This window comes from Acomys russatus, chromosome X (assembly GCF_903995435.1).
Source record: "Acomys russatus chromosome X, mAcoRus1.1, whole genome shotgun sequence".
In the NCBI taxonomy this organism is placed as follows: domain Eukaryota; kingdom Metazoa; phylum Chordata; class Mammalia; order Rodentia; family Muridae; genus Acomys; species Acomys russatus.
Window position 1 is genome coordinate 105,322,666 of NC_067169.1, and position 21,451 is coordinate 105,344,116.

The following is a 21,451-nucleotide window of genomic DNA, read 5'->3' on the forward strand; positions in this document are numbered from 1 at the left end:
GGCTTTTTCATAGAGACAAGGAGCTTTTGCCCCACCCCAGCCCACCACAACGAACACACTCCCTCACTTCCCCCTTCACACAGTGAAGCAGCCATCAGAAGGAATGGTGGGACTGAAGTCCATCCCCAAGTTGGGGGATAGCACTCCCTATCCAGTCCCACTAACATTTCTTTCCTTTGTGTGGGCAGTGTGGGTGGTTAGGAATGGAATAGGGCAATAAGTACCAAAGGAGACACTTTTCTCCTTCGGTTATGACCAACTGAGCCAGTCTTATCTTCCATCTTTGACAACAAACACAGATATTTATCTCTTTGTTCTATCATACTAACATAGATCATTATTCCCTTCCATATCAGGTCTACATCTTAGGTTCTCCATGATAGAACTCAGCCTTACATAGCTTCTAAGTACCATACCAGCAGTTTTCCAAGATCCTCCATACTTGTTCTTGACATTTGAGAACTAACAAATCTGTTTTCTCTAAGTGGATCGCACTTCCCCATCTTCTCTTAGGGCAAACTCACTTTTCTTTGAAAACCTACAGTTGGGTTTTCTGTTGCTAGTCTTCTCTTTAGCTCCAGGCGACATCAGTCACTCTCCTCCAATTGACTCCATTTTGTTCAGATTTGACCATATCACGTTAAAAACATAATAAACATCCTTCTATACTTTTACCTGTATATTATACCCCTGGGGAACTGTGAAGTCTTTTTTTTGAAGATCTGTGGATCATGTTCCATTTTCACATGCGTCCTTCTCTCATGATACCTAGCTAAACCACTACTTGGCAACTTTGTAGACTGAGTCTGACTGGCACAATAGTTAAGTATATATTTATATAAGATTCATAGCACAGACCGATCTTCTTTTGTAGGATATGAATAACTTTGTATCCTTCTCACCATGCAGTTATCTATTCTCAGTCATACTAGTGATACTGTGTTTCCTTCTAGTCAAGGAAAGATCTCAAGTGATGAACACAATAGACACTGGGGCATGTGGGATAGCTTCTTCGGGTTGTAGCTGATATAACAGGATACATATCACAACCAGTTTCAGGAAATAGAGAACTTAAAATATATTACTTGACAGTTACAGGCTGAGCTGCTTTAAGAACTATGTTGGGCATGGGTGCAGAGTCCCACATTGCAGACGTGACCTTTACACAATTTTTGGACAGCAAAGGAAAGCAGGAGTTACCATTGAGGTTAATAGGTTCTAGAAGAAATAGATACAAACAGGCCAACTTCTTCTGTTCCTGAGGGCTAGGAAAAGATCACAATGGGCAAAGCCTAAAAGAATGATCAGCACCTGAGACTGTCATTCCTACATATGCTGTCAAATAAAAGAGAGGAGATGAAGAAAAGCATAAACTCGATGAAATTATTGAGGAGCTCCCATTACTTGTGTTTTTCCCTAGTGAGGGATCACTGAATCGCCTGTTAAATAGCTCATCCTAAAGTCATTAAGAATTTTGCTTGATATCAAAGATAGCTTTGTGAATTTAAATAACACTTCCCGTTTGTAAAAGGGGGAATTTTAAAAGAAAATTATGATGGCACTTGATAGACCAGCAGACACGTTGAAGTTTCCTATCTTCCTAAGAGAAAGAAGATGGTTTCAGTGTTATCTTCTAACCCACGTATAGTATAAGGCTCCCAACTGCGTGTTTAACATTGTGAGTCTGGAAAGAAGGCAAAGATCCCCTGGAAAACACTGAGATATCAAGCACAGTATGTTCTTATATAACCACATTTTAAGAGTAAGATACTTGTCCTCATTACATAAATACCGACCTTTTCCTGAGTGCCAGGCCCTGGGAGGAATGGATGACACAAGGTAAATGAGGCTTCAGTACCAGACTCAAGAAGCATAATCCATCCTAAACAGCCTTCAAAGAAAGAAAGAAAAAAAGACAGACAGACAGACAGAAAGACAGACAGACAGACAGACAGAAGCACAATCCAGCAAGGGATACAGTCAACTAGAAAAACAATCTGCATCGTGTTGTGCCACCTCACTGTCACTTCTCTCTTAAAGGTCATCAGTGTCCCCCTACTGCCCAGGCCCAATGAATTTTATTTTAAAAGGCAGTGTGGTTAAGAGCAGAATGGGGGCATGTATTGAAGAATAAATTGGATGTTGCGGCCAAGAGTTTTCTGAAGAGGAAGAATCAAGTACAAGCCCCATGATGCAGCAGTAGTCCTGGTAATTTAAGAAAAAGCAAGGAAGCAGATTGCAATTAACAGGAGACCAAGAGACCCACAACTGTCAGCATGCAAAGAGACTTAGGAGTGCTCAGCCCTGGATGGGATTTCTATCACACACACACACCTGCCATGAAGCCTCGGAGATCTTTGTGGAAGGGAAGGAAAGATTGGAAGAGGCAGAGGTAGTAGATAACTACAAGGAAACAGTGTCTTCCAGACACAAAGTGGAAGATGCACATATGAACTCACAGCCACTGTGGCAGCATGCATAACACTTGCACAAGCTGAAGCCAGTCAAATCCTAGCATGGAGGAGAGGATATGAGCCCCACTCCTAGCTAAGAACTACTCACATTGGATTGCTGCTGGGAGAGGGAGAGTCAGTTTTCTTCAATGAAATGACACCTAGTATATCATCATAGGCTCATCACTGGGGTGAGCATGTAGATGAAAGACTGCAGGTGTAGGGGTAACTCACATCTGTAGTCTTCTAAGTAAGCCAGGAAAGGCAGGCTGACACACTGGACTTAATGGAGGGGAGAAAACTCAAAGTTGCGTTAGTAGGGGGGATAGGGTAGAGAGGGTGCATATGGGAGGAGTTGGGAGGGTTAAGTGTTGAAAATTGATTACACGAAATTATAAGAGAATCCATTAAAACACTGCATAAAAACAGAAAAAGGGAAGAGACCAGTGGGATTAAGGAGACATGGGCACGGAGCTGAGTAATAAAATAAGACGTCAGAGAGAAGGGTGGGGAGCAGAGGGCAAACTGTACAGGGCCTTGTACCATTGTAGTCTGAATGAGATAGGGAGCCACTGTGGGATATAGAACAATGGCCTGACAAGCAGCGGGCTGACACTGAGGATCAGCACTGAGGTGTGACTAGGTAGATGGAAGATTCAACAAGGGTGTGACTCACATTGCAATCTCATACCCAAGCAAGCTGAGGCAGGACTGACACAAGCCTATGTAAAGCTGGGCTGGATTACATACTAAGACACTGTCACAAAACAATAACAAAAAAGGCTATAGGAGGCCAATTACAGACCAGAAAAACTAGCTAGTAGATTTATAGAGACCCATAGTGTTAAAGAAATTAAAACCCATAGTGTCGGCAAGAGGCAGGCAGGATTCCTAATACATAATGAAAGGCAACGTACATTGAATGTGCTAATGGCTATGTGGCCTAAGAGACAAGAAAGAGCATGAAACGGACTGAGTACTGCCACTTGAGCAACTGGAAGGTCACAGCTGTCATTTACTGAGGTGAGAAATACCTTAAAACATCCAAGTTCTAACTAAAAGTCTGAGATACCAAAGAAACTTGCCAGTGGAACTGAGGAATGTGATGTCGGTTAATAGCAATCTGGAGAGCTCCAAAGGAGAGAGGAGCCTGGAGGTGTACATGAAAACAAAACATCGCCCCTGCCTTGCCACATCCTCTATTACCCTTTGACTGTAACCATCCTCAAATATCAAAAGCAGGCTGCATGTGTCTCAGCCAACCGTCTCCTTCTCTTCTTTCTACACCAAGCTCACCTTGGCCTTTGTTTGTGGGTCTTTGGTCTTCAAAAGCAGGGGTTCCACAGAAGGAAGTATTATAATAAAGGACATAGTGGAGATTCTGCTACACTAATGACTTGTCTTTCACTGAAGGAGGTTATTTTCAGTGGAGTATTCTTTATATACTCTGCCCATGCCGGCTACCATTGAAATTTGAAAAGCTGGATATATGCATAACAGTATCTCAGAGACCATACAAGGTTCTTGAGAGATGAATGCCTAACCACTTCTTGTAGAGGCAGACCTATGCTGTCAGACAAAACTGTTGGGGATTCTTGGTGCATTATTTTGAGTGATAGCAATCAAAGCAGGAAAATCATAGTGTTTTGTTTCATCTAAGGCCAAAATAAGTCAAAATAAACCAGACCCTAAAAACTGATCTGTTTGCGCAGTGCCGGCACATGCCTTTAAACCCAGCACTCAGGAGGCAGAGGCAGGCAAATCTCTGTGAGTTCGAGGCCAGCCTGGTCTACAAAGCAAGTCCAAGACATCCAGGGCTCTGGCATAAAGCTCTGACAGGGCTTTGTCTAAAAACAAACAAATAGACAGACAGACAAACAACCTGAACAAAACAAACAAAGGTGATGTGAAAAGCCTCATCTTTTCACCTCACTCACTGAGTATATCATTAGCTTCTTACAAACGTGATTCTCGGGCTGGAATATCAGCTTGCACTAATTATTGCCATCAGTTCTGTGACTCCGTAAATGAGATTCACACAAGTTTAAAAGTGCTAAACTAACTATGAAAGCTGGGAAACACAGTCTGCTTTCAATTAGCCATAGAGCTTTAAAAGCAGGTATCTAACAGAAGCCGAATGAGAAAATACATAAGTGTCATCAACTCTGCTACAGCCTCAAGTGTTCAAAGAACAGGTCCCTTATGTCTTCTTCTTGAAAGGAGAGCTCTGTGGGGCTGAGGGGGTACAGAATACAGGGTAACGATCATATGTATAAAACTTGACAAATGACTTCTTCCTTCTCTCACTTGGGCACCAAAAATCATTTGCAGATCCTCACTCGCCCATGCTTCTGAGCTTATGAAGAAAGGAGAGGCAACCAAGTCAGCTATAAGGCCCCACTACAGGCCCCTCAGACCTATGGCAGATGCCTGCCAACGTAAAGCAATTACTCAATTTACCATGGCAATACAAAAAATGGAAATAGTCCCATGGTTCTAGTTGGAGCAGTTTAAGATTCCTTGGTACAGCAATGCTTTAGTCTTGTCATATTTTTTTAATTAAACATCACAACGCACATATACAGTTTGTCCGTCTACAAAGCTGGCTGTGTATATTTTCTCCCAACCAATTTTTTTTTATGTAGCACTCACAATAAGTACTAAAGGCTCTGCAAATTCTGTCATTATCTTCTAGCATATCCCCTCATTTTATAGAAGCATAATCTCAGGCTTGAAGAAGTGACCTGATAAAGGTCTCTCTGACTTTAAGGACAGGAGTTGGACTATAATCTAGGTTGGCTGGTCTGATTCTTGGCCTTTGTCCGTGCATTGCTCCAGCCTCTTGGTGTTTCTATCTTTATGTTTATTTCTATACCTCTTCTCATGCACATACTTCTTAGCATGGCACAGTAGGCCGCCCACAGGTGATCACACCCTTAGAACATGAAAGCTTAGTAAAGCCTCATTATTTTACTGCATTGTCTCACCCTCAAGCCTTGGTCATGTATTGCTAAAAAAAAAAAAAAAAAAAAAAAAAAAACCAACTCCTTTTGCTGAAAATGTCGCAATAGGCACCTTTATTACTCCACACATGTTGCTTCCTCCTTGGGGATTATTAGAAAATATCTCAGGAGATGGTTTCTTAATTTAATTTTTATGATACCTCGTCTACTCTCTGGTTAACCCTGACCTTAGAGTATTGAAATATTGCACGTATTTCCCCATGGCAAATCGCAGACCCAGTTTTAATTTAATCTATAAGTTCCAATGTAACTTGTTGACACCGAGAAAGAGAGGAAAAGGGAGGGTAGGATATTACTTACTTTCTCATTTTTATTTTCTCAAGCAGCACTATAATATACTGCACATTATAGTCAACTTGAAGAAGAGAGAGAGAGAGAGAGAGAGAGAGAGAGAGAGAGAGAGAGAGAGAGAGAGAGAGAACTCAGTAGAATACCTTGCCAGTCCTATAGAATAGGTCTTGTTACTTCCTGATTTATTTGGATTTATATGGGAAGGGAAATGAGAGTATCAGCTGTGATACATATCCTTTCACATGTGTTGTCTGCTTTAGATTATAAGCTCCCAGAAGACATGGCTACCTTAATTCTCTGTTCAGTGCCTGTTAAGGATCTTATGGCTGACAGGCAATGAAATTTGTTCTATTCTCTCAACAATAGACCTCATGTTTCTAAGAGGAAAAAAAAGTGGGGGGGAGGGAATAAAGTTACAAACAATTGGTTAAATACGAACATTTCTAGCCTACTCTGCCTTGAGCCAGAAAACCTAATGGATTTGGGGTTCTCCTACCATGCACCTCCATCTATTATCCTTGCTTATAATGGTCTTTCCTTCAACTTGATAAAACATCTTCAAAGTGCTATATTAACATTCTATAGATTTACTTGATACAAAACAGCATAAATGAAAATCTACTTCATTATATCTAGTGAAATAAAAAGGGCTAAATTCAAAGCTAAATTCAAATTTTATTTGTTAACAGCTGTACCCATGGTTTGAAATATCTCTATTTGATTTTACATATCAAGATAATAGTTAAAATGTATTTGCAAATAATGACAAGAGTTGGACAAAAGCAGAAAGAACAAGAGGAATGGAAACAGTTTTGATGGCAATTATGGACATGTACAAGATCAACAAGGGACAATACTGCATTTAAAAATATGAGAGTAAGAAAAATATGCAAGTAGGAAAAATATGGAAGTAGGGACTGGAGAGATGGATCCGTAATTAAGAGTGCAGTGGTGGGAGTTTATTTTCCAGTGTCCAAGCCATGTGGCTCACAAGTGCCTGTAACTCCAGCTTGAGAGAATCCAATACCCTCTCTGTCCACTGTAAGCACCTGTATACACATCACAGAGAGAGAGAGAGAGAGAGAGAGAGAGAGAGAGAGAGAGAGAGAGAGAGAGAGAGAGAGAGAGAGAGAGAGAGACAGAGAGAGAGAGAGAGAGAGAGAGAGAGAGAGAGAGAGAGAGAGAGAAGGAGGAAGAGGAAAAATATGGAGGTACATATACTAGTTTGTCTAGTGTGCATGCATTAAAGATACATAAACCTCAGCCATGGTATTGAGTAATCACCAAGTTGTGATACCCTACTTGTTTCCCCTACATCCATAAAAAGCTATCATCTGTTTCTCTTCAGTTCCAAAGGCTGAGAAGCAGAATCATTCCTGCGCCATCCAGCTTTCATTGTGCACTTCAATTACAAATGCAATTCAGGTATTCAAAGTAAACCATAGTTTACATGGACTGAATTTAAAATCAGCTCCAAGAGTATTATTTTACTTACAAATATTTGATGAGCACTGTAAAGGAGACACTGAAACTACTCATATAGAAAGGAGTAAATGAGGCTTAACTCTCCTGGTGCATGGCTTTGCATGGCATTCCATGAATGGGGAGTACTGAATTACATGTCTCTTCAGTAACACATCCTGTGGTTTTCAGAGAGCCTTGAACCCCCCCAAATGGTCTAACTCTATCTCATTTCTTATAAGACCCCAGCATCTTTCCAATTGCACCTAATTATTTCTGAGACGCTGTGTTTATTTCATCCTTTGTGAATTTCTCAAGCCTTCTATATTTATGCAACCAGAAGCTAATTCCCCTTATTTCTAAGAGGTTATCAAATCAAAAGGACATCACAGGGACCATATTCTCCTGCACAGATTCAAAAGCAGGGTATTGTTTAAAGGTGTTTCAGTCAGAAAATGGCTCCTGCCTAGAGGAATCTATAATGTTCATTTCTTCCCTGTACTTTTTATTCCTTTCTGTGCAGCATCTATGGTATTGTCAAATCAATTCATATGAAAAAAGGAGAATGACTATGCATAATCTCCTCATATAGACCCGTATGCCTTTTCATTTTAATATAAAAACTATCAGTAAAGGCCATTTAAAGACACATTTATGCCAGTTTAATATGAATGACATCCCACAGCTGTACATGTAGAAAAATCTTTTAGGTTTCCCAACAAATCAACAAGAGCTTCCGGAAAAGAGAAGGTAAACTGTGCCCTGTGGGCAGCAGATATCAAGTTGTAAATTACAGAAATCCTGAGAAGAAAGAACAAAGTGCCACTAACTGTCCTTTACAAGTGGCATCTAGCATCCATACCATCTGTAGTAGGAAAGTCAAAAAGGTTTCCAAACCACACAAGGCCTTGAAGAAATCCTTTCACAATATCACTGTCAAGTTGATGATGCAAGGCTGGTTGGTCTGTCTAGAAAACAACATAGCCCAGTGGATAGTGAACCAATGGAAGAGATGAAATAAGAAGACCACGGTGCTACCCTTTTGGGGGTGCAGATACAATTTTACGATTAAGGATAGGGGCCACTCATAAAAGAGGAACTACTTCAAGTCCATAAATAGAACAACAATTATGCAGCAATTTCTAACTTGTGAGTTTATATTCCCCATTTTACAAATGCACAATATCTTCAGAGAGAGAGAGTGGGGGTGGGAGGTATGTAAATGACACCAAAGGCAGTCAAACAAGCAAGCACAACCAGCAGACATAGTTAACTCCATGTCAAGCGACAAGACAGGATGCACTTTCCGGCATTTAATTCATTGCATGTACTTAGATAAGTTATTGTGGTGAGGCTTCAGAGAAGGCAGAAGGCAAGCATTTTAATTCTCACCTCAGGACCCAACTGGACTTGGAGTGAGTACTGAGGGAAGCGACATAAAGACCTGCTACATGAGTATTGAGAGGCCTTCTAAGGTAAACATGCCTTTCTTGGCACCTAACTTGCTGGTCAGCACCACCTTAGCTATATCATTTGAGAGCCCACTTCCAATGCAGTCCTTTATTTCCATGATATTTGATTCTTTTTGATGAGTCCCCGCAGGCAAGCTAGAAAGATACTGAATTTTCAGATACTCACGTTAAAGAAGTTGATAATTGCATTTGCAGTACTGAATTGCCACACTTGCTGGTAGAGTTTAGAACCAGAAGCAGTGCTTTTTAATGCCGCCTTTTGCCAGAAAATGTATGTTTAATCTAAGCAGTTCTGATACATTGGAAAATTGGTCCCTACATATCCATTTTACAAAATTACACAGAATGCTAGAAAGGGATTTTGGCTCATATCTCTGAAAACAACTAATTGTACCACTTTAGGGCTATAAAGACCCTTTGAGGTCATGTGCTTTAAACATTGGTTTTATTGATGAAGAAATGAGCTGGGAGGGAAGAAACAGTACGCCTAAATTTGTAATAGTTAAGCTCACAGTTCAGGCTTTCTAATGCCCAAATGGGACTCTTCCCACTGCAGAAATAGGAAAAACCAGGGCTAGGCCTGGCAGCATATGTTTGCAATCTCAGCCCTTGGGAAATGAAGAGGTGGGAATCCTGAAGTTCAACAAGGCAGCCTGGGCTACATAGCAAGATCATGATACAAACACAAATGGGCAAAGTCAAATGCTTAAGCTTTAATGCTTATGTCTTTTATTTAACAGGCAGTGTGCCTTGAGTAACACGCATCAGAAGTATCCCTGAGACTAGAAGGATCACTCATATTCTATAATAGGCAAAGGAGGGATATGACCTAGTTCTAATGGTGAAAAAGAGAAAAACTGTGAAGCAGACATGTGCTAAGGGACTATGCTGGGGTGTACTTGAGGACTAAGGGAATATGCTATGCTGTTAATGATAGAGTGGACAGAAAAAGGAAATGACAATCAGTACTGAAGCCAGAAAAGCATGTGACAGAGGAAATGAAAGGGTCCAAAGTGTAAAGCCCACAAAAGTAACAAAAACAATGTCCTTCAAGACATTGGCCAATGTTTGGGATGATCATGTTCATATCCTTGAGCTTGAAACTGCCTTTACACCTGCTTCCGCATATATACATGTATCCCTTAAGAATCAGGGACAGGCTCACCTCTGTGTTGCTCGCCTTCTTCTCCACAGTTGAGTGGAGAGTGTGATACGACTTTCTCACGTACTCTGGTGCCTCACATTTGACCATGTCCCCTGGAGGGGGAGACCTGGTGGCACTCAGAGGAAGGACAGCAAGTAGCCAAGAAGAGACTTGATACCCTATGAGAATATATAGGGGGACGTAATCCCCCTCAAGAACAGTCATAGGGGAGGGGAATAATGGGAAAATGGGGGGGAGAGGAATGGGAGGATACAAGGGATGGGATAAACATTGAGATGTAACAAGAATAAATTAATAAAAAAAATAATGTAAAAAAAAAAAAAAAAAAGAATCAGGGACAGGAAGTGAGCTTGCCTAGCTCGGACCCTGTGAAGTACATGATACATAGACATTGAGGGAACAAATCTGAGCAAGATAGAAGAAGTTAGACTGGGTTGCTCAGATCTGCAAGGAAAAGATACTAAAGGCTAAATTCAAGAACTGGTTTTTACTGTTCTGACATCTAGTGAGAAAAGACACCATCTCTAATTAAGAAATGTTTCTAAAGCATTCAAGGCAAAGAAAATAAGAGCACCAGGAATCTATAGACAGTGTTAATATGAGAGTGTGTATGGCATGTATTAACTGAAGAGCATAGTGGTATGGGTCACAGGCATGAGCTCTGGCATAGCCAGGACATCCTTAAGCCCTTAAGCCTTAATAGTTCAATCAGGCAACAGACATGGGAATTCAAGAAGGGACACAAAATAGACTTTGACATGAAGAACTAGGATAAGCACACAGAGGAAGAAGATACAAACAGTCCAGATGAGACTTGATAGGCTGAGGTCAGATGTTCGGGGAGGAGGGCTCCCCCTTTCTGAGGACTAGAGGAGAGGAGTTGGAGGAGAGAGGGTGGGACCAGGAGGCAACAACGGAGGGGGCTACAGTCGCAATGTAAAGTGAACAAAATTTTAAAAATAAAGTAAAGATAAATCTTTTTTTTTTTTTTTTTTAAGAATACTTGGAATTAAGACCTGCAAACTCAATAGGCATTTCCGAGTTCTAAAAGGAAGTATGAAGTACAAACTTGAGGGCAAGGATGTCAATGTATTTGGAAGCTAAGCTGGCTTTCATGTGTCCCATAAGACAGGAAGTGCCCTGGGATGGAAGAGTAGGGCCACCATTCCAACAAAGAGATATTGTTCTCTTTTAATGATATTAGTAATGAGACCAGAGTTTCCATGGGAAGAGTTTGTTTATAGCCAGGTCTCCAAATGAAGGCATACACATTAACCAAGATTTGTCTATCCCCTTGCTCTAATTAAATTTTAGGGTTAGACACAATCATTCATCTGGTCTGAAACACTGATGAGCCCACTTGGAATGTAAAACCCCAAAGCAACTCAATATTTACTAAATTTAAAGGAAGCAATCAATTGTAATTCGAATTTATGCACATCCATTCCCCACTTCGGATCTGTCTTATTTCCCTGAAGTTCCTCTGGTCATTAAGATTGTCAGCAAAGTTATAGTCTTAATGTATCTACAATAACTAAAGGAAAATGTATCAGGCATGTACAGAGGCCCGGTACTCACAGCCTCATTTCTCCATAGAGATAATGGCATATTCAGTAAACGTTTACAGAATGAATGAAAAACACTTTATACCCCTTGAAAGATTATTTTGCACCTTATTGTGATAGTTCATGCTTACAATCCCAGAACTCAAGGGACTGAGCCACAAGGATTGCTGCAAATACGTGATTGGCTTGGGGCTACATCAGTGCGTGTTCCAGGCCAGCCCAGGCTACAATTTAACACCTTGCCTCACAACGGTTCTTTTCACGAACAACATCTCAGATACCCTGACCCAGCGTATGAGTATGTCTGTGCTCACAAGTACCCTTAATATTCCCATATGGTCATTAGTCCCTTTGGCATGTGCATTTCTATAACAAAAAAATTGTTTCCCAAGAAAGATGATTTGAATTAACATTCCCTACAAACATGTCAATCATCCGGCACCTTAAAAATGAATTCAGTTTCTATCAGGAAAGCTGTTCCCTTTTCCCTAAAAAGTAAACAACTTTTAAGGACCCAGTTGGCATTAACATTTCCAGTTCATAAAAACAGAGATTCAGTTTGCCCACCATGAAACCTGAAAGCCCAGTTTGCATCACCTTGCTAACTTAGAGCTCTTTTGCTTCTGCTTAGGCTAAAATCCCACCTGTGCTCCCCGCTTTCCATTCTCAATACTTCTGAAGCTTCCATCTGCTTTCCTAAGGGGGTGACAAAAGCCAGACTACACTTTCAGCCTCCTAGGATATCCTGCCCTGGAGATTCTCAGCAGGCATTTGGAAATTGGAGTTAGCCCAGAGCTCCAGAGTGAACTAAGGATTGGTGAGGTCAGTTTGGGAATCATTAGTGTATGGGTTAAAGGTGAAACTACGTGAAGAGATGAAATTATCCAGGGAGCCAACATAACAAGAGAAGATGCAGGTCAATGACAGGAACTCAGGAGTTGCTCCATTTAAAGGGGTGAGGAGGAGGTCAATGTGTGCATATGCATGTACACTGTGGATGACTATGCAACGCACTAGTGTTTCTCTCTCTCTCTCTCTCTCTCTCTCTCTCTCTCTCTCTCTCTCTCTCTCTCTCTCTCTCTCTCTGTGTGTGTGTGTGTGTGTTTGTGTGTCCCAGAGAGCCAAACAAAGAAAACCTAATGAATACTGTGAGCACACCAACACACCAAGAATAACCTGGCTGTTACCACTTTTAAGCAGAAGAAGATGTGTTCAGGTGCCAGAACCTGCAGGTGTTCAGATGACTGAAGCCAGAAGCAGCCACCAGATGCTGACCAATGGTGGTCACTGGGAACTTTGGGGCCAAGCAGTCTTCCCAATGTGGTCCCTGTGGGGATTGTGTGTGGCCAGCCACACAGGAACGTACACAAGATACACTGGTGGGGATCTTAAAGTACCAGAAGATTAAACATTAGTGAAGAGTAAGATTGGAATTGAATATCCCCAAAATGAAGAAGATAACCAGTGCTGCCCACTCTTCCCTGTGTGCCAGAATCAATGTATCATATTCCTGTGCATGATTTCATTTTCACACGCCCCCGCCCCCGTGGCAGCTCTAAGAAGTCGCTACATTTTGCATAACCAGAACCAGCAAAGGTTAAATAAATTACTCAAGGTCACACAGTTAGACCATGGTAGTGCTAGGATGGGGCCCGAGTTCTATTTGAGGCTGAAAGTCCCTGCTGTCAACGAGTGAAGTTAACACCTCCACGCTCATGTTAGTCACATAGCTATGCTTGAGGAGAAGGAAGTTGATACTGATGAAGTGTCTCTTAGTATCTGTTGGGTACTTTGCATTGAGTACCTCCTTTCACACGTATGCCATCAACTTTCGGGCTATATTTAGGTAAACCTTATGAGGACATATTCAAATAATTCTATTCTGGCTTCTTCTTTTAAGAAACTTGAATCTACATGACTGCAAAATAACTAGTTATCGTTCAAATATACTTGCTACAGTTGTTCCCAATGGTTTGAATTGCTTTGAAAGTGTGGTGTCATTGATTAGGTGGTTGTTTTTAAGGTCCAAATTAGTAAGAATCAAAGCATCAGATAACTGAGGGAAATTTGGCAGCATGCTCTCAAAAGGCTGCTTCTAGCCTTGAATTTCGACAATTCGTGCATGCAGGCCTAGTGACAATAATGTTAAAGATGAGGGATTGGGCATAGAATGGAAGTGCAGCGGCAGAACTGGTTGGCGTGTCAGCATCCTTTTAATCCTTAAAATAATATAAAAACAAACCAATGGCTGGTCAAGACATTGATTGATAACCCAAATAGAAACTTGGAAACTGTACACCAAAGGATACACTGGAAATCCAACCAACTAAATTGCCTATGACCAAACAAATATGTTACAAGATCCAATTGGTCATCAGGGAAAATGAGAGACAGAGTGTCAGGGAATGGAGTGACAAAAACTCTAGCAATTCATGTCTCACTGTCTATAGAAAAGCAAATGAGGTTCTGGTCTAAAACAATTAGTATCAATGCTAATTGTGCACGTGTGTAGCAATAATACTAGACATTTGGGGTGGCTTGCACTGATTGTTCCCTTTTTCCTCTGGATTACAAAAATCCACTCAGACAGCTAAATAATAGCAAGTACTTAGTCAAATTGTTAATTATGAGGCTGAGATAATCATAATCTTGTACATTTCTAAATCTGCATATACAATGAGGATTACCAAATTAGTTGTTGCTTTATTATCTTACGATGGTTGAAAAATATGCTAGCCCTGCAAATAGTTTTCATACATCATTCATTCAGTCCACCAGAATTAAAAAATGGCCCCATCAATATTTACCAAAGCATTTTCTCCCACCTTACCACCTGCACTCTTTCCTTTCTAAGACTGTATAAGGTTGCTCTGACAACTTCTGCTCCAACTTGGCAGTGCAGTAATAAAAATGAGAGTATGTCAGAATGGTGCTACCATGTAATTTGTTTGTTAGTTTGGTTGTTGCTTTTTTGAGACAGGGTTTCTCTGTGTAGCCTTGGCTGTCCCAGACTTGCTTTGTAGACCAGACTGGCCTCAAATTCATGGAGATCTGCCTGACTCTGCCTCCCGAGTGCTGGGATTACAGGTGTGTGTCACCATGCCCGGCCCATGGCACCCACTTCTGCTGTGGGCTGTATCATACTTTTATGATTTTAAAACAGAAAGAAAATAAAAACTGTTAACACTTCTGTAAAAGCAATTATAGGGAAAATAACACCTATATTACTGATGACCATTCTCATAATAACCATCCACCTAACTTTATTCACATATGAGTAAATCAAAGCTCACAGTAGAAATCGGACATAGTCAAAGTCACAGCTGTAGACAATAACAACATGTAATATTCTTGACATGAAGACATGTATCCAATTTGTGATCTTTAAAATAGCCTCCCATGGTAATGCGGGATGAAGTGCTGTCTGTCTATACCTTTTTACCCCAACATACTACAAACAGATATAACACTAAACAGGGACTTTTCTCAGTTGTCAGATAGTCCACAAGATCCTAAAATGAATATGGAATCCCAGATCCTGAAAATTAAATTAGGCATCTTACAAAGGGCTCATCAAATCTCTTTTTACAGGAGCTTGCCCTAGTGGAGGAATGCCAAACTCATCACCTTCCCACTCTCTGATTTATTTAGTGAAGGAGAGGTACAGGTATATAGGAAGAGAAAACAGAGGCATTGGTAAATATTTCTGGACCCAATAAACCTACAATAAGTCAAATACAAAACTGGTCAACATCACAGTTTTAGAAGAACACACTCCAAATAAGTAGAGCATGCCATTTTAAAAAAAAATTGGTTTATCATTCTCATTAGCCTCTTCAGCACTAGTGACAATATGATATAGCCCATGGCAGCAGTGGGTGCTTTCCTGGGGCCATGTTCAATGCTTCTTCTTCCCCTCAGCAAGGAACTATCTTGTGTTTGGTTAGATTTGTTCTCCAGCAGGGTTCAAAAGGGGGAAAATGGCCTAATGCTTATGGGGTTACTCTACCTTGTAATTGCACATGTTTGCATTTTCTGTGAAGGAAATGTTGGTCCAATTGTTTTGTAAGCCACCATCACCCTAGGAAAAGGCAAGCATGCCTGAAGCATTGTGAAGACATTGTTGATGCTGGGGATCCTCTTACCCCACACTCTACTGTGTCATCCAATTTTAGCTAACTTCCTGGAGTGGTGCAAGCTAAGCCTTCATCTCACTTACAAATGAGATCTGCTATTAGACCTGAGACTACATGCTATTTGCAACTCAAACAAGCCAAGTATCTATGATAAAAATTAACTATTTTATATTGCTATTAAACTGGTAGGCTACTGCAGTGTTTTTTGTTTTGTTTTTGTTTTGTTTGTTTGTTGCTTTCTTAGGCTTAGTTAAACTAAAAATGCATTGTTACTTACCTTGTTGCATCTAGAATCTGAAAAATTCTCCACCTGTTAAAGGAACAGTAAAACCAGTAGCAAGAGCTTGCCAGAAGATTTAAAATAATAAAAATTTCCATTTCGCTTGGATTTCATCTTTTTACAGTTTCCCAAACTGCAAGAAAATAGTTCATAGTTGGATTTCTCATTTTGTTCCCCATTAGCTCATCTACAGTAAAAAGGAACATTCCAGATCACAAGGCTAAAAAGTGCAGGGCAGCATTGAAATGAACCAGTCGTCTGGATTGCTGTAGGCAGGGGATGGTCTCTCTACCATGAATGCTACCGTCACTCTCTTTCTCAAGGGCAGTGACAAACCAAAGCTAAAAGCCAGGAAACCCAAACCCAGACCAAGCTTAACCCTGTAGCATGGATGAAATGGAAATGCTTCATTGAAAGGAACTCAGGAGAGATTTTTCATATCATAGGAATGTAGGAAGACAAATAAAGGAGAGAAAAAGAACTTTCAGACTTTGCTTATGCTCTCCAATAAGATGAAAGTTCAAAGCATGCAAATACACACAGACACAGACACACATACACACAGAGTGATAAATAACTCATTACTGGAGTGACTGTCATGCAAACGCAAGACATCCATTAAAGTAAGTAAACAATATTTCTCTATTAAACTTGCTTAGATCATTCTCATAGCATGAGTCTTAGGAATAACAACACATTCACTCTACAGTGTGAGCTTATTTTAGGTTTTTTGCATTTATTGTGCATTTAGGTGTGTGTGTGTGTGTGTGTGTGTGTGTGTGTGTGTGTGTGTGTGTGTGTATGTGTGCGCGCCATCATGTGTGTGTATAGAAGTCAGAGGATAGTTTGCAAAAGTTGCTCCTTTCCTTCTACCATGTAGACTCAGGGGGTTAAACTGAGGTCATTAGGCTTGATCACAAGCTCCTTGACCACTGAGCCATCTTAGTTAACTTCTCATATAAGCAGCATCTCTGAAGTTGTAGCCAGGTCAATTTGAGACGCAGTGAGCTTTCTGATTTTAATTGCCCCATAAAAGGGGGTCTTACAATTTTGTACCCTTTTTTGTGCACACAAAAACAGGTTTAAGGGCCTGTAAGTTGTTACGGGACAAATATCTCTTTACATAATGTGCAGGCTTCTAGGGCGGGTTAAGAATGTCTTTGAATAGCATAGCCAGTAGCTGAGACTTGCTTGCATCATCACTTGGGAAATAGTATATGACGTTTTAAAAATCTTGAGTCTTTGGTATGGTTATACCTCACTTTCCTGCTCCTCAGGTGTTAAGACTGCTGGGGAGACAAGTGTTATGAGAAACCAACATGATATGCCTGGCTCATTCTGACACTAAATCTTTTAAACAAGAGACTCCTGTGAATTAACTTGATATTCAAACACCAATGTATTCTGTTTCACTCCAGCCACAAGGAAGAAGAAATTTAGAACATACAAATCAGCCTGTGGCATAAAACCCCTATACACTGAAGGCAGCCCAGAAGCCCTTGTACCACACTTGGCCTGGTGAACATTTGGATGAAAAAACAAAAAGCCATAACTAATACAACACAAAAAAAATTTTTTTAAATGAAAATGTGAAAGCAAGTGTTGATTTTTCTAGGTCCAGGAAATTCCAAAGTAAAATATAAAGTAGGTTCTAAAGCCTTAATTTGTATTATACTCTCCTAATGGAAATCCTCAAGTGATGTAAATACTTCCATTGATTTATTGATCTGTATCATGGCTGGGTTAAATTTAACTTCAATTGGGGAGATCTCTTGAGAACATCACTTTTTATTTTTATTTCTAGGCGAACTTCCCTCCTGCTTGCTTGCATTTCCCAGTGATTGCACTGGGAAGATTTTAAAGAGCTCATTGCCTTACCTGGTGTCCACACAGCCAGAGATGCAGTATTCAGGGAAGATCCATTAAGACATTGCAGGTACATCAACCAAAAGGGTGGACAGGTGACCGAAGGCCATGGTGGAAAGGTACAAAAATAAGAGAGAAAGATATATACTCGTTAGGAAGAAAGGAATGAATTTTAAAACTTATTTCACACAAATATACACAAACTCTCCCCTTGGAATGGTTCTCAAATGAAATCCTTTGAAAGAATCCTTTAATCAATGAAGAGTTATTCAAACTATATTTATTATCCGATATGTGCCAGGAATTGCTATAGGACATAACTGTGAATAAAACAAACAAATAAACAAAACATTTTCTTTCTGCAAAGTCTGTAATCTTGTGGAATATTTTGTGGGCCATCTGCTTGAAATAAGAGTTCTCCAAAGATATACTCCATGTGAAAGTGTTTCTCCTGGTTTTATTTCATCTTTTCTTTATGTATGGAGAATATACCCAATGGCATCAAAAGTCAGCATTTGTAGTAGAAGAAGCTGCTTTCTGATTAGAAGGAGCATGATAAATTTATGGTCTCTTGCCCTTAAAAGCTATCCCCAAAAGCTGTCAGTCAAGGTTCTTTCCAGCTGGCCCACAAGCCCCCAACACTTGCATTTTGAAAGGCTGGGAAAACAGCCCTGTCAATAATAGGTCAGTTCCTCATCTTAAGAGAGACTTTTCTCATTGGCTGTTAGTGTTTTCTCTAAGAGGGGGCCCAAGTAGCAGCCCAAAAAACATGAGCCCTCAGCATGCTTCCTCCTGGGAAAAAACAGGTCTGGGAAGACAAAGGAGTCCTGGTTATCCAGCCCATGACATGAATACTGTGCTAAGATCAAGAAGACAGGATCAACCTTCAAAGGACAGCAGCTATCTAAAAATGGCAAGTTAGTAGGAAAAGCAAAAGATGGAAATGGAAATCACTGGAATAACAGGAATGTGGAAGGACTTGAGAATTTGAAGTTCTAAAGAATTCACCTTTTCTTTGCAACTATCTTATATACCTATACAATGCATTTTTATTAGATCCCAATATGGCTCTCTTTAATCACCTTACCTTTCCTGTTGAGTCCTTTTTCCCCAGTTATGACCACTTTTACTCTCATAGCATTTGTTGTGATCCACTGAGGTTAATTAGGGTAGATTGCATGAGCATGGATGATAGAGGCTATTTCACGGGAGTCTGGGCAACTTAGAACTGCTTATACTACTGAGGAAAATTACTTCGGAGAGGAATTTATCTTAACCAGGAATCTCAAACTATGTATAGCACCTACTTTTGGTATTTACGTTATTAGGGTTGGTGCTTAAAGTAAAAATAAACTAATTCACTTCGATGTTAAGACTCAAGACCCAATACAGGCAAAATAAAATAAAAATGTTGCCTAGGAAACAGGATCCCTGGTTTCTGGTTCTCAACTTCCCCAATGACTCATTTGATCTTGGGCCATGATCCTCTTTTGAGAGACGAAGTAGTTCAAGAAGCTGGTTATTAAAGACCCCCTCCCCCCAACCTATGTCCAACCCTAACATATCTACCTTCCATTTTGGAGACATGTTCGTTTAAATTATACCAATCTCTACTTGTTGTTTCAATACAACCTGCTGCTGGTAGTTCAGAGAGCCCAACACTTACACATTCACAAGTGGTCTGTCTCTTTAGTCAGTCTATGCCAAGTCTACAGGAAATCATGCACACCACATAGGACGGGGCACCTCATGGTTGGCCTGAGAAGACTGAAATCCAGATCATCTTTCCTAAGTTGTATTCCTTGAGTATCTGTTTTAATTCCACAAGGCCTAGCCTTTGCCACAATTGTGAAGTCCTCTGAGTCTGTTTTGAATGTTCCTTTCACAGTACCACCCTTTTCTTTTGGAAACCAAACTTACCCTTGTGTCTTTCCATTTGTTGCCAGCCAACATGGATTTCAATTTGATTTTTGTATTTGAGCAACAGTCATAGGAATGCAGAGCCTTTTAGAACCGTAGTAATTAGTGTTCACTGATTTTGCCTTCAAACTTCTGACAATTAAGGAGGTTTTTTCCCCCATATACCCCTTAATAACACAAGACGTAACACAGACCTATTACAGCGATGTGTTTAATTCATAGCTATTGGTTGCTTATTCCCTAGATTCAATGAAGTTTGGACTAGAATTCAATAATTAAGGTCCTAATTTTAGAACTGCCGTTTTCTAGCTTGAAACACTGGCAAGCCCATTCCTAATTGGGTAAGCTGGCTGACTAGGTGCCCATTACAAGTTCTCTATTCACTTTAATATTCTAAGACTTTGTGATAAACTTGGCTTAGTCAAGAACTTCCCCATGGACTATATAGCCCAAGTCTATAAATAGGGACCTACACAGAAACACTCCTGAATTTTGGTAAGGGATGCTCATGCCAAGGGTTAGGTGGTAAACAAGTTGGTCCTCAGTAGCCTACTCTTCCTATCAGATCCTCAGACGGCCCACTAGCTTCCCAGGCATCTGTGCCTGAGGACCTATCTCTATGGTACTCAACACACAGGTTACGAGCTGCCTAATTGGGGCATTTAAAGTCAATTTAAGGGACTCTATTGATGACTTAGTATGTTAAATCCCTGAAGTAACATTTGTTTGAGTCATAAACCTGAACAAGTGACTAATAACAAGTGACATCAGCTCTTTGGGGGTGGCAAATCCTTTCATTATCACCTCTAGCGATAACATGGAGTCAGTACATATCCCAAGATGCCTATAAAATCCTGTCTGAGTTAGAACACAGGTGGTTACTATAATCTAGTGATAGAAAGAGACGTTTCAGCATTAGCAGCTCATCTTTGGCGTTTTAGATCTGAGTGCCCTATCCACTTGTTCTTCCATGCCCAGGCTACTGTAAGTCTGGCTGCAGCCTCTATGCATCTGGTCCTGGAATGAAGGTGTGTAAAGAGATCCTCTGAGGACTGGAGGACATCTTTTAGGGACTATTGAAATCACTCAACCTTTCCCTTATGCTAAGATCCTGCTGGGGACAGAGACTTACCATAGAGTACAGCCGTGGAAGAGCCAAGCCCGGGACCTATGTTAATAGGTTGTCACATATACTGTGTCTACTAGAGGCTGCTTAGAGCAGTGGCTCTCAACCTGTATGTTGGGGGCCTCCCACAGGGGTCACTTATCATATATCCCGCATATCAGATATTTACATTATGACTCATAACAGTAGCAAAGTTGGAGTTATGAATAGCATTGAAAACAATTTTATAGTTGGATTACCACAACATGTATTAAAGAGTCACAGCATTGGGAAAGTTGAGAACCACGGACTTAGAGGCAGCAAGTAAGGGTCTCCTCTCCGACAGTCACACCCACAGCTAAAGAACAATGAATTCAAAAGATGGGATAAACAACTACAGAAGACACCAAGGATGTTTCATTCCTCCTTTCTACTACCTGTTGATGTCTAAACACAGTGTCATGCTTCTTGCTAAGTTCTCACTCACTTCTACCTACCGGTGAGATGACTGCTTCATTCACTATCCACCAGCAATTCTTTTCTTCTTTCCATTTGAGGAACAACGCCAAAAACCTGGGCCCTTTATTGCTGAAGCACCAATCACATTTTGGAAACCAAGTGGATCTATCTGATGAGAAAGCTTGCTGCATAGCCCTTTTCAACTGAAGATTTTCTCTCTGCAGGCAAATCAGTGAGTTCTCAGTTGCAGGTGCC

General features: G+C 40.5%; 1 protein-coding gene across 3 annotated transcripts in view; it reads right to left on the reverse strand.

The window, feature by feature from the left end:
- Window positions 1–21,451, reverse strand: part of Hs6st2 (heparan sulfate 6-O-sulfotransferase 2) — a 286,621-nt gene that overhangs the window by 64,746 nt on the left and 200,424 nt on the right. For 2 of the 3 annotated variants that reach the window (XM_051142465.1, XM_051142467.1), the window contains exon 3: window positions 15,844–15,876. The exons of the other annotated variant lie outside the window; for it this stretch is intronic. In XM_051142465.1, coding sequence (XP_050998422.1) covers window positions 15,844–15,876 — 33 coding nt within the window. The remainder of the gene's footprint in view (window positions 1–15,843; window positions 15,877–21,451) is intronic. 3 annotated transcript variants of the gene reach the window in all.